Raw genomic sequence first — 14147 nt, 5'->3', positions numbered from 1 at the left:
TGACCTCAAACATCAAGGGAAGTTTTTCTTACCTCTTTCTGAGTCAAGGTTAAGGCATGGCAATGTTAGCTAAAAAAAAAATCTGCATGTGCAAGTTCAGTGTCTTATTATAAACCATAAATTCTTGTGTACGTTACTCTGATCAGAATGTAGCTTCCACTAATTCCGAAGCATGTATTTCTTCTTTGATATGGTCATCACTTTCTGCACTTGAGAGAAATAAAGGCGCATTTTTTAAACAAGATGTAAGGAAGGACAATAGGATTTTTCCTGTCTATCCCAAGTAATACATTCTCTAATTACCCTTTTGAGCTCATCGATGTTACAGATGGTCCAAGTTCTGCAACTAAAAGCATGGCTTCAGCTGTGCTGCAGAACATTACTGAAAATAAAAGTTACACTGATTTGCAGTTTCAACATTTTCTTCTCTAACATTAATCTTAAACTTGAAAGAGTTTTGATTTATGATGTTTTAGTCAAATATTTCACCACAGATGTAGCATAGGTGGAGGAGGAGGAGATAACTATGGCTAACAGCATTCAGAGAGAGGAGTAGCTATGAATCCAAGGACTTGAGATGAAGCCATTACCAGTCAGTGAGCTTCTGCCAGCTTTTCAAGTGTGCATAATACAGGTGAGGATTCAGCTCAGTGCAGTTCAAAGTAGTTGACCCGAACCTTTAAGGCTAAGCGCACTGATTTAACATTTCTCCCTTTGTATAAAGGTATTAAGAAAGCCTCTTTCATTGTTATAGTATAACTACCCTCCTGAACACACACATTACAGAATCCCATTGAGGATCTCATAATGCTAAGGACTTGTTTCCTGACAAATTTAGGTACCCGAGTGGCTAAGAGAAAATAGATGAAGGGAGGATAGGTCTCTTTAGCAAATTGTACTATGGAAGAGAAGGCTGAGCCAAACGCTGTTTGTTGAGTGTCTTTGAGCAGACTCATTTAATGCCATTGTGCATCTATTTTCTTTTATACAAAAAGCTTCTTCTTGGGTATGCTGGGAGGTCAAATTCATTACTGTAGTGGAAGAGATGTAAAACTGTTCTCCCAGAAGTGCTAAAAGCCAGAGTCATTTGTAATAAAGACCGTATGGACTATAAGAAAGAGACAAAAGGTACTTGAGCTTTCAAAAAAAGGGGACCTGAAAAGCTGGTGAAGTATTTTTCTATGTAAATGTTTCTCGCTTCTCCAATATATAAAAGCAGAAATTGCTTTTCATAGAAATTAAATATCTATAAGAAAAAGAACTAATAATATTGCAGAATAGAAACTGATTTGTTGCTTCCTTGTATTCCCAGATGTTTGAGATTCCTCTACATTTGTCAGTTTTAAGCTCATTCACTGCCATTACACTGGGAAATCAAAACCCAATTTTCCCTCGCAATAGGAGATTGCTGCAAGCCCACTGCTCGATGCCAGAGCCTCCTCTTCTGGTCGGCTGAAGAGTAGCAGCACACTGGCATAGTCGTAAACGTTATCTTGCCCTTCCAGCCACAGAGATGACAAGGCAGATTGGAATGAGAGACAGTTGGGAAACAAGGGGATGCTTGTTACTGTTGGATGTGTTTCCTGAGAAGTAATGCTGCTACTCAGCACTAGAAATCTGAACTTCATATTTCAAAAACTGTTTTCCTGCGTTGATCTGCTGTTGTGACTGACCTGAAAGAAAAAAATAGAGAAGGAACAGTATTTTATTCTAAGATATAGTCCCAGGAACAATTTGGATGAGGGACCACAACAGCAAAGAGATAAAAAGGTGATTATTGGGCAGATAAGGGAAAACGCCCTACACTTGAACTAACACGAGTATTAACTTAAAATGGAGAATGCCAACCTGGCACTGCTGGGTTACTAGGAACTCTAGTACTGAGTTGCTAGTGTGCTACTCTTCCAGCTAGAAATCGCTTGTGGAATGAAAGCAAAGGTTCGTTTATGTCATAAAGCTTGGTAAAATCATCAACCATTGTTTCTTTAGGGCACTAAAATAATGAAAATGAGTTCTGATTGATGGATTTTCTTTCTCAAGCAGTCTTTGTATAATATAGATACTGCGTGGTCAGATCTATTTGCATGTCCTTTTATTACAACGTTTAGGAAGGAAGTTCACAGTAAATTGAGTGAGAAGCCACTGATTTTTCAATGTAACAAACTAGTATAGCTTCTGCAGATACTTTTTCCAGTCAATCACCTCTGTACTGTTTTGTTTTTATTATTTGTCCCTTTTCAGCTTGCGTTCATTTGCACAAGCGGTGACTTAGCTTGCGAACACAGCCTTGTGTGTTTGCCCCTTTTGAAAAACATTTTGAGAGACAATAAATGCTTTCTATTTATTCAATAATATTTGGAAACATGCAGTAGGCCACTTAAGGCTGGTGCGTTGCTGTTTTCAGTGTCAGAGTATAATGATTGGGGCATGTAATTCCATTTTATTTATTAACTTTAAAAGGAATAGCACTTCATGTTTATTTCTACAGCCCCAGGCAGCTATTAATGCCAGCTAAAATCTCTTCATGTTTATTAACAAAAAAGTTCTAAGTTCAGTTTATTGGACTTCAATATTTGGCTCAAAACATTCTAAATGTATTAATCTTATAATTCTCTTCCAGATGTTTAGCTTTGTTGAATGGGTTAGTTCTTTTACAATTAGTTATAATTAATCAGTTCATATACTCAACCTCCCTAAATCTTAAATATGTAATATAGAAAAATCTAAGAGGATAATCTTTCTAGTGAACCTCAGTATCGAAGTAAAGAAGTTTAATGATAACCTATACCAGCAAACATAGAGAATCAGAGGCTAAATTATTTGCAGGTGTATGGTCCATGTAAGGCTATGGGGAAGTGCATGTAGTGTGTTAAATATGGCGAACACAGCAGTGCCAGCCCAAAGGAGGCAAAATGCCCATGTAGGCTACCACCTGCTCTTGTACTAGCTTTCACTGAGAGCAGGTTGTGAGCTCTGTCCTTTCTGCAGAGTTGTGTCCCCTTCTTGTTCCTGTCCCCCAACGTGGACTGCAGCCTCTGGCTGGCTGGACCTCTGAACTGTGAGTGTGTGGGTACCTGGGCACCTGTTACAGCTGCAGGTCCAGAGAAAAAGATGGGAGTGATCCTCCTTCTCTAGAAAAACATGAAGAACCCAATTTAGACTGGAGCCAGGATTCTAAGCTTCTCAGATAAAATCCAAGAGGTTATTATGCGCCCTAGAGAAACCTTTAAGTTGCAAAGCACTAAAATATTTTGTTGGGTATCTTGGCTATAGAACGTCTTATCCAAATTACATAATTACAGACACAAAAAATATAATAAAGCAGCTACTTTTGAAACTATTTAATTCCTTATTTTAAAATACATGCAGGGTGAGTTGAACTCAGGATTCTAGGTTCAAAAGGCAAGCATGGGAGAAAAGTTATTACTGTTAGTATTAGAATTTTGCTTGTCAGTGAGCCTTTAAGATTTTAACTTCTGTGTTTTCCCTTCATTGTCAGAAGGGCTATCAAAATTTTTTTGTTGTAAAAAATATTTTACTTACTCTTCTCTTCAATCACAGCTTTGACAAGAGCATTAGATATTTCAGAGTACACCATTAAATGTTGAGAACTGTTCAAAGTCACAGAAGTGAGTGCCTCTGAAAACGGTTTTTTGCTCAAACATGGAACACTTCTGCATCATACCCTAGATCGGGTAATTTTTGTAACTGATCATGCTAACATTTCCTTCGTGTTGCATGAGGCAACCTTCCCAAAGCTACAAATGCAAAAGATTTTCAAAGACGTTGCATGTAGAGAGCCTGACCTGCTGAACAGACAAGCTAAAACATGAAGATAGAGCTTTGCTTAAGTGAAAAAAGGAAACTGCAGAGTTAGGTATTGTCAAGACAAACAGGCTGACAAGCAGAATGGTAAAAAGTGAGTGTATTTTTTTTATATATATGTATATCCAAAGCACTAGTAGTTTTCTAGTACTGTAATATTAGACAAAAAAGAATAAGAAAACAGAGAGGAACGGTATAAAAGGCCCACCTGACAGAGCAGTTTGTATTCCTCTTTGATAAAATTGTCCACACTGGAAGCAGGCAGCTTTCCAAAAAAACACAGAACTGCAGTCACTGCACCTTACTAGTAGCTGGAATGAAAAGGTAGTTTAACCCTAAGTGTGCTCAGTGTGTCCTGAGTGCTTTCCAGTTCCAATGATTTAGATGGTGCTATACCAGAATAAGCTTGAACTTAAGGGCAGAAAAAGGAAAAAGGATCTTTTAGCTAATGTGAGAACACAAGTTTTACATGCATTTTCTAACTGATGTTGAGGTGGGTTTTTTGACAAGTATTACTTCCTTCTTCATGTTGCAGGAGAAGCATTATTTTTCTGTTTTGGTATTACCCTTTACTTCAGTTGCACTAAACTGCATTAATAGTAAATCACTTATTAAAATGAAGCATAGTACTGCCTTTTACCAGTTTACTAGTTTCTGCTAGTACACTTCTAATTTGAGAACCAGCACAGACTTTCATGAGTGTAGTTATTGTCAGGAGAGTTTACTGTGACTTTGACTGCAGTCCTAGTTAGGAACACTATCTGGGATGTAGCCATAGGATCATACAGCTTCCAGCCATGTACTCATGCACACACTCATTCAAATGGAAATTATACAGAAATTGTCAGAATATAGAGGCATTTTGTCTGTAGAGCAGATATCTATTCTTGAGTCCATTTGGTCTATTTGCTAACAATGCTGCATGGCCTAATTAGCATGAATCAAAGCCTGTGAAAGCAATGCAAGGTATGGGCTTCAATAACTTCAAGTGTACTCATGAAAAATAGAGTGGTGTGGTTTAGAATAATTATGTTTTTGTAATAATAAGATTGACTTTTATGTTTGCATAGTACTTCAGATAGTTCTGACCTTAGGATATCCTTTAAGTTTTCTTAATTATCTTAGAAACTAATAGACAATGTTGTATTTGTATACAATCATTGCTATGAAGCTGACCAATAGTAAATGCTCTTCTAATAATAAGCTTTAATTTGTTGATTGGAACTAAAAAAGGGATAAAAAGTGTGTTGAATATGTTTTACTTCCCTGATTTTGAAACAGTGAGCTTCTTTGTTGAAAATCTTCCCTGAAAAGCTGGATGTTTTGGCACTTAATCTGTTTGTTGCTAGTTTATCAGTATGTTTAGAAAGCAGTGATTGCAGATGTATTATTTTTTGCATGTGTTCTATGATTGCTCTTTTCTTTTTTTTTCTTTTCTTGGCCTGCATGTTTGCTACTACAGGAACCTGCTTGGGAAATCAATGGCAGCAGAGCAACCTTCAGCCCTCTAACTAACACGGCGACTGGGCCTATGGGTAGTGTTTTAGCAACCAATGGAACATTTTCAGGCTACTTCAACAAGGAAGAGATCAGCTTTTCAAATAGCTCTTCTTACTTAAAGACTACCACAGTTAGATCTTCCATGTCCTCTCAGTCTGTGACTCCTGACGTTTCACCTGCAAAGAGTAATCTAGGTTCAAAACTAAGCCCTGTATTGACCGATGGCAATAGTCCTGTACGCCAGCTGAGCCCTGCAAGGCAATATAACAACCCTATTGGCCTTTACTCAGCAGAAACTCTAAGGGAAATGGCTGAGATGCATAAATTAAGTCTCAGACGGAGGGCTTCGGAAGGTGGACTTCCTGGAGGGTAGGTAACGTGGTAAAATATTTAATGTTTCAATAAGTTCATAGTAATATTCAAACAAGATTTTGCCGGAAAACAAATGTAATAGTACCTACCCTGTTGTGCATTTGTTTTGTAGTCATGATTGAGGTTTGGAACAATCTTTAAATTGTTTAGTACCCCCAAAAATATATTCACAGTACCATTACAGAATAAGGTCTCTGTTATCTGAATTGCAATATGAATAGGCAATAATCATCAGAGCATGAGAAGAACCGCAATGACAGTGGCATCTGTAATCTAGTCTGAGCTGCGGCATTTTCAGTTTTAAAATGATGTCTATATTCTCCTAGAACACAGTATCCCTACCAGCCATTACAGAAGCAGCTATAGTAGAGATTTGACCCGTTGGTACTTTCCTGAGGAGGAATTGCTTTGACTAGCAAGCCTGACATGCTAGTGCACTGCAATGTCCTGCTTTAATCCCTCCCTTAATGTATTGGCTTCCCTATGTAAAATGAGTTAAAGCTCTACTTGTTGAATCCTCTGGTTTGAACATAATCTGTCTCACATCTGATCATTGTGTTCTTAACTAGTATACTAAGAAGGCATAATCTGCAGATGCTCCCTACGAAGTTTGATGTCACGCTGCCAAGGTTTTCAGTGTGTTAATGTATTGCAGAGAACTGTATTATTCTTAGGTGTGTGATGTAAGCAACTTGGACTGCAGCATGTGAGGAGAAAAGCAGTGAGAAATGAGTTCTACTTTTTCTGCCTTCATGTATTAATCTGCTACTATATTTATTTTGTTTATTCGTGCTCATTTTAAAATGAAGTTTCCACTTGGGAATATGGGAAAATTCCCTTCTTCAAGAGGAGCAAATTGTTTACATGAGATAAAAACCAAAAAAAATTTCAGGCAATTCATTCAAGATGTGATAATAAGTGCACTTCTTCAACTACTTTATATGCAAATGCAGAAGAGTTTCACTCTTTGCTAGAGTAAAATGTAAGGGTTTAAAGTTTTTGGAAAGGATATTTTATTCCTATGAAAGAGCATGTATAAATGCTTTAGATGATTCTTCTGGTTCAGATAATTTATCGTAATTCTCTTGGGCATTCATGATGATGATGCCTGGAGTATCTCCCATATGAAGAGAGGCTGAGGGACCTGGATCTGTTATCTGTTCAGCCTGGAGAAGGCTGAGAGGAGATCTGATCAGTGTTTATATGTAATTAAAGTGCAGGAGGCAACTGGATGAGGCTAAGCTCTTTTCAGTGGTGTGTAGTAAAAGGACAAGGAGCAATGGCCACAAACTGGAGTATAGGAAGTTCCATGCGAATAGGTGGATTAACTTCTTTACAGTGAAGGTGACAGAGCACTGGAACAGGCTACTCAGAAAGGCTGTGGACTCTCCTTGTTTGGAGATACTGAAGATCCATCTGGATGCCTACTTGTGCAATCTATTGTAGGGAACCTGCTTTAGCAGGGGGGTTGGACTTGATCTCTAGAGTTCTCTTCCAACTCCTGCAATTCTGTAATTCAGTGATTCAGCATTTCCAATCCTAATTAACTTATCTGAAGAAATCCTACACTCTTTGCATGCTGGATAATTAAGAAGGGCAATTCATACTTAAAAGAAAGCAGGATCATAGGCAAGGTCAGCAAGTATACCTCAAAATGCTTCTCAATTACAGTTTTCTTGAGGAAAGCTAATTGAAACACTGAGCACCTGTGGAAAGAACCCAGTCAGCCCTGGGAGCACAGGTGAAGGCAATTCAGCTGTGTGACCAGAAGGGATGGAGCCTGGTTGCACCTCTCTTAGACCTTATTTAAGGGCTGACTGCCACTGGGGAAGGATCTCTGGTTGGAGATCCCTCCTTGGTGAAGTTTTCCTCCGTGAACCTGGAATCTTCTGGTACAGGTGAGCAATGTTCTTCTCTTCCTGTGTAACACCTTTCTATCATGCCAGTCCTTCCATCATCACACCTCTGTTGTAATGCTTTTCCATCCTGATCTGTCCAATTGCTACTGGAATTCTGTCTTCGTTCTGTGGTTTTTCCGTGCTTTTTTCTCCATTACACATACACGTAATCAAAATGTACAAGGGCTGCTCCAAAAGTAATGCCTCCTATTTTATTATGTGGGCCCACAGTATCAGAGGTGGATATTAGTGGTATGGAAGTAGAGGTTGAATCTTCCCACCAGTATTCCATTACATTTTTTTCCTGTGTGACAGATGGCAGCAGAGGGGCAGTCTGACAGAATGGCACTTGACATGGAAGTGTGTATGGATTTGAATGACAAACAATACAGTATATGAAAAATCATCTAAGTGTTCTGTTTTTTTAAAAAAAGAAAACCACATTAAAACTGCATTTATCCTATCTTCTCGGGTAATTCTCTGAGGTTTAGAGCATTCTAAATCTGTTTACATGCAAATAAACTTAGGAATGCATTAAGTCTTTCCCAGTCCCACTGGAGTGTTAACCATAAAGTGAGAGGTGTCATTCTAACTGCTCTTCAGATAGTGAAATGAAATATGTAACTACCTTGGGACTTTGTATCATTCATGTTTGTCTCCATTTTGTTATGTGAAGGAGCACGCAAGGAAGGCACTCTGAGCCCTGCAAAATCCATTCTGGACTTTGTTGCTTTGAATGAGATATGGTATAGAGGTCGTGAGATTCTGAAGCTTCAAAACATTCATGAGCATGCACTTATCAGTGGAGTAAAAAGAAAATGCAGGTTTGGGGGTGAATTTGAAGATGTATTTTGTTTCGATTTGTTGAAATACAAATTCAATTTGCTGTTTTCACCAAATCACTTAAACTCAGTCGTGTGAATTGCTGTCAGAGGTTTCCTCATGAAAAATCCTGTCAGTAAGCTAAAACTACTTTTGAGATTGTTTCCTTGACTTCTCCAGAATAATAGAGCATCTGTTGCTCTGATGCACTTCTACATAAAGATTTGAGAATCCCAAGGCAGGATAAAAAACACAGAGGTGGTTTGTTAAAAGTGCAGAACTTTATGCCCCCGAAGGGGAACATTAGTAAATGTGAAGAACGAGTGACAGTTTCTAACATATGGTTCTTTTTCATTCCAATGTAAGTTATTTTTCCCATTGTAGGTCAAGGGCTGTTGATACCTGTCCTGCACATACTTGCCAGGTGGCTTGGGTTACTTGCTTCTTACTGCGTAACCCTCGTGAGCAGAAGTTGAGTCTTTCATGTGTCTGTATTTAGAATTAAGCTAAAATAGTGTGTGGCTCTGAACCAGAGAGGATTTTTTCATAGCATATGAAATGTAAAGAGAAACTACTCTTGGAAGGAAACTGATAACATCTTCACACCTAAAAAAAAATTTTTTTGATATGTAGCTGTTGAGCTGTTCTTAGCATACACGTGTAATGATTTTTATCTTTGCATGTATTTTGGTTTTTGTAAGATATCCTTTCATTAAAACCAATGATAAGGTAAGGACCCTGTACTTCTGTCATTGTATGCATAAAGCAGAGACTTGGATTAGAGGATTAAAGCATCCATTAGAATCTACTTCAGAAAATGATACTGTTACACCGTATTTCATTGTAAATGAGTGTCCAGCTGTCGTCCTGAAGGTACCTAAAATGGATATTGGATCGGTGATATGCTTACAGGCTACAGCTTGTTCCTAATATAGCTCTGCTGGTTCCTTAGAAGATTGTTATATTTGGCTTCAGGTAGGGTTTATAACATTGGATGAATATTCCTGAATCTGAGAGGCTGAAGAACAGTAATTGCAGTAGGTGATCTGTGATGTCCTTTCCATGGAAATGCAGAAGTACAAATCCTTTACTGCAGTTCTGACTCACGAGAGCATTTTTTCAGTCATGAAAAATGCATCAGGGTGAACCAATTGCAAAATGTCTGTATGTTTTAAATAAATAAATAAATAATGCAGCATATCAAAGGTTCCCCAAGAGAAAAAACCTAACATTCTGGCTTGAATGTCAATATAATGTTGCTGTTCAGTGCTTTGTATCAGTCCCACATCTGCTCCAGATCCAGCATTGCAGTAGCAAGTTGGAATGGGTAGTGCTCAGTAACCGTTGCATGCAGCTAAATAAGAAGAAATGATTATTAATTGATCCTGAACTCTTTGTTATTCATTTGCTCAAATCATGATGCATTTTTCTTCATCTGTGAATATGATCTAAACTTTGAAGGAACTAAGGTAAAATATACTGCCCATGAAAGCCATTCTTGAAACCAACAGAAGTTATTAGCAAGTAATATCATAAAATATGACAGCCTGAACATGCTCTCTTCATTCTTCCCAGCTTTGACTGCGTAAGACTTATGTTTTCAGCTTGGTATTGTGTTTTTTCTGGAATTACCATTCAAGTCACAGTCTCTTCTTGTTTATGGAGTGAAGCAGAATACACGACGTGTTTATTCAGACTGTGTACATAGCACAGGAAATAAAATATTCAGATAAGGATTGGAAAAAAAAAAAACAGAACGCAAAGACTGTCTTCACAGTGAGAAAATTAGGAATATCTATGCTTAAATTAATTGGCTTACACCATTGCTGGCACAATGTATGCGCAGTAAAACTTCAACCAATAGCTTGTTAAATTATAAGACATATTCCTCAATTTTAGATTTAAAACACTTTTTTAGTATTCTCCATCAAGTAAAAGACTTGCAATACTGATTTTGAGGATGACCTGACTAGAACAAATTTCACCCCTGAATATTTAGTATCTAAGGGAAAAATATAATCTCTATAACATATTTGCTATTTTTAGTTGAGAATATAGTCTGCAAATACTTTTTTTTCCTATCATACACTTTGATAATAGCACATTCAGGGATGTACAGTAATAACATCATGTTCAAGGGTCAGCTAAAATGCCGTAGTACCGTACTAAATCCATGTAGATAAACTATAATCCCTGCATTTTTTCCTTTCTTAATCATGTTGGGGTTTTCAGGCATACATTTATTTTCGCTCTTATTTGCAGATGGTCTTAAAGCTCTAGTAAGCTGTAACTACCTTTTCCTTTTGCACTGTAAAAACTACTGATATTTTCTGTTTGGTTATGATGTTGTTTGTTCTCTTTCTCTTCTTTTAGGTTATAACCAACACCACTTCCAAGTTAGTATTATTCATGTAGTGCTAAATATTTGTGTTATGCTGTATGTGTGAAGATTTGCTTTCTGGGGTAGCATGATCCCTGGTGTTCCTGCTGTGTCTTGCTTACAAGCATTTTTTTAAAATCTTGTTGGCTTGGCAAGCATCATATGCTGCCACTGTTGTCCAGAGGTGCTCTGTTCTAAGCACATGATGTGTTTAGCATTTCTTAATGGTGTTTTAATACTGCAAATGGACTTAGCATCTGCGCTTACTTAGTTCCTGTAGATGCTTTCAGACTTGCTCATCTTGGGTTGGATTCCTTCTAACATTTTATGTAGTCTTTGTGCCTTTAGGATTCATCAGAGCCTTTTTAGGGGCATTATTAGTGATGTGTTTTTGTCTAAGCATTAAGACAATTTCTTAAGCCACGCTCCATTAGAATTCTAATTTAGGCTGGCAATAGATATTAATACTGAGAAGAACTAAAAAGAAATTTGATTCTAGTAAGAAAAATAATAATAATAATAAAATCCCCAAATAAGTATATATGTTTGATTTGGAACTGTGATTGATTTGCTTTATTGGTGAAGTTTATGGATTACTCAGCTCTGATCTTGTTTTCTAAGATGAGGGCAGAGTATTCTCTCTAAAGCCCTCTTCTGTCTCTAAAGTCTCTCTTCTGTTGTCTCTTCTGACAACATTATTCAATGTTGTCAATAAATTGCTGAAGAGGCTGGGCTAAGTTCACCTTAAAATAAGTAATTGTTTTAGTCAAATGTCAAATTTAAACTGATAAGAGAGAAGTAGTACTAGAATATATAAAATTGAAATAATACTTAATACTTACAATTTACACTGGACTGCCATTGTCTGTTGATTTCAGTGAGGTGTTGGAGAAATGTCATGTGATCGATGTACCTCCTTCGAATGAATAAAGCTCTTGACACCTTACAGTGATAATTGCTCTGACTGTACTGGAAAGCAGAAGTCACGTTATAGGGGCATCATTGCCTTTCTTTGGTGTTTATTTTTACATGTCATCTTTATGTATCTTCTTTAAAAGCATCAGTTTTGATCTCCATCTTTTTGTTCAGTCTTCTCGGATCCTGGCTTTAGAATCTCTACAATAAGCCTTGTAGTGTGGGGAAATGAGAACAGTAAATTCAGGGTCTTGGGGACCGACGTGTTTGTAATGATTAGATGACTGCTGAGAATTTTACAAAGAAAAGAGATACTGTTGTTAGAGTAAGGCACGTGCATGCTGTAAAGTCAAGTATAACATGGTGGACATCTCTGCACATCACCTTTTGACAGATGATGTATATAATGATAATATAATGTTGGAGAACAGTTGTTGAAGAGGTGTTTCAGATGTGAAAATGTATTTTTAAAAAGATTTTCACTTTTTCCCTGAATGCATAATTCAGCTTTCCATTTTCCTTCCTTATAACACTGATGTGTGTCATTAAAGGCTATGGCTGTAGTACAGCATGTGCTTGTTTATATCTCTGTTCCTTGAGCATGTTGGTGTTTATGATCTGTGGAGTATTTCTGAATGACGTGTAACTGCCTCTCTCCTACTGCCCATCTACAGTCAGGGCATCCCACCACAGAGAAGGCTTAAAGCATAGTGGAGTCTCCTGGCTGGAGTCAGTGATGGAACATCATCTTTGTTAACCATTGGAAGACTGTCCGATGGTTGCCATCTTTACTTGATTTTCTTTTTTCCTCAATGCAGTGTTGGCAGTCCTGTTTTAGTACTCAGACACACTCCATGGCTAACTCATGAGTGACAGGATCAGTATTGTTCCACAACCAAAGCAGGTGTAGTTCAATTACAGGAAGGAATTCTGCAAAAGACTTAATGTAGTCAATACGATCTAGTGGTTTTAGGTTGAAAATGAAACTTGTTCCATTCAAACTGGATTACATTTCTCAGAATTACTGCACTACTTTTGCTGCTGCTGTTGGGAGCAGGAGGGTTACATCCATTCTTAGCTTTTGACTCAGTTTAAAATGAAATCTTTGTGAAATACCTGCATTTCCCAAAGGATGGATTTCTCAGTTTTGCTTAGTCCTGGTGAGCATTCAGGAGCTGCATTGCTGTTATCCTCCTGCTGTTAGCAGGGTAGTTAGCAGACTGGATGTTAATCTGATATTCCACAGGTTAAGGAAGAACAGTTACTTCAATGACTATCAGCTGAGCTTTTGATTTTTTTTGTTAAAACTCCAGACAGTGCACAGTCCAAACTGTAGGACTGTAACACTATTCAGCTAGGCAGTAGAAGGAACCTAGGTGCAATTTAGCTGAAGTACAACATTAAACCAACTCTTCCTTTTGCTATGGGAACTCCAGTTATATTACTCATAGTTCAGTTTCTCAAATAAGTCTTCCCTCATAAACAAAGCCACTGGAAGAAGATGGCTGCATCTCCTCCACATATGACCGCAATATTGATTGCATGATAACTGGATTTGAGACTAAACATTTATCATGTAATCGCAACACTTAGGCCTTCTGTAGAGACTGAGAAGGGCTTTCAGCATGAAAAGGCATGAGTACTAAATTTCACTGTGATTAATTATGCACAGTGATCTTCTAAATAATAGAGAAGCTAACATCTATTCACCTCACTGTACTTTCTTAGTGCTTTGTATGACCCTTTGTGGGGAGTTCACTGGTGTGCATACATCCATGGACATGCATACATATGTGTATATTCATGCACATAAGCAAAGGCAATTATATATGCGTGTAAGAGTACAACTTTAATATATGTAAATATGAGAAATACATAGGGATTTTTTATTAAGACAACTCTTCACCTTTTTTATCTGTCTGTTAGCCAACACAAAGATGTCACTCATGAGTGCAGCCAGCTTTTAACTGTTATTTGTTATCATGCTGACTCTTATTCTCTGTACTGAAGCTTTTGTGGTGAGATGCCGTGAATACACGTGTACACTCCTCTGTTAGTAGTTTTTCTCTCACTTAACTATCACACCTTTCTCCTTTCTTCTCCTGCCTTCCTGTTGAATCTCACTCTTGTATAATCCAGTACGGATTTCACGGAGCGTTTCAACCCCAGTGTCCTGAAGGACTCTGCTCTGTCTACACACAAACCCATTGAGGTGAAAGGCCTAGGCGGCAAGGCTACTATAATTCACGCCCAGTATAACACCCCAATCAGCATGTATTCCCAAGATGCCATCATGGATGCAATTGCAGGCCAGGCACAAGCGCAAGGTGGAGAATTTGCTGGGTAAGATTATTTCATTGTGTGGAATGCTCTTTCTCTGCATGATACATCTAATAGCCCCCATATGCATGATGAGAGTTGTTCCTTGATTCTTC

At 37.8% G+C, this 14147-nt stretch overlaps 1 protein-coding gene across 14 annotated transcripts in view; it reads left to right on the top strand.

The window, feature by feature from the left end:
* Nucleotides 1-14147, top strand: part of LDB3 (LIM domain binding 3) — a 123611-nt gene that overhangs the window by 53658 nt on the left and 55806 nt on the right. For 9 of the 14 annotated variants that reach the window (XM_085229496.1, XM_085229507.1, XM_085229503.1 and 6 more), the window contains exon 5: nt 5288-5694. In XM_085229496.1, the coding sequence (XP_085085622.1) occupies nt 5288-5694 (407 nt within the window). Of the gene's footprint in view, nt 1-5287; nt 5695-10790; nt 10814-13851; nt 14056-14147 lie in introns of all 14 variants that reach the window. The other 5 variants (XM_085229506.1, XM_085229502.1, XM_010714188.4 and 2 more) reach the window with 2 other exon arrangements.

This window comes from Meleagris gallopavo, chromosome 8 (assembly GCF_905368555.1).
Source record: "Meleagris gallopavo chromosome 8, MGAL_WU_HG_1.1, whole genome shotgun sequence".
Taxonomy (NCBI): domain Eukaryota; kingdom Metazoa; phylum Chordata; class Aves; order Galliformes; family Phasianidae; genus Meleagris; species Meleagris gallopavo.
The sequence above is the reverse complement of the archived record's forward strand: the minus strand, read 5'-3'. Positions and strand labels throughout refer to the sequence as shown.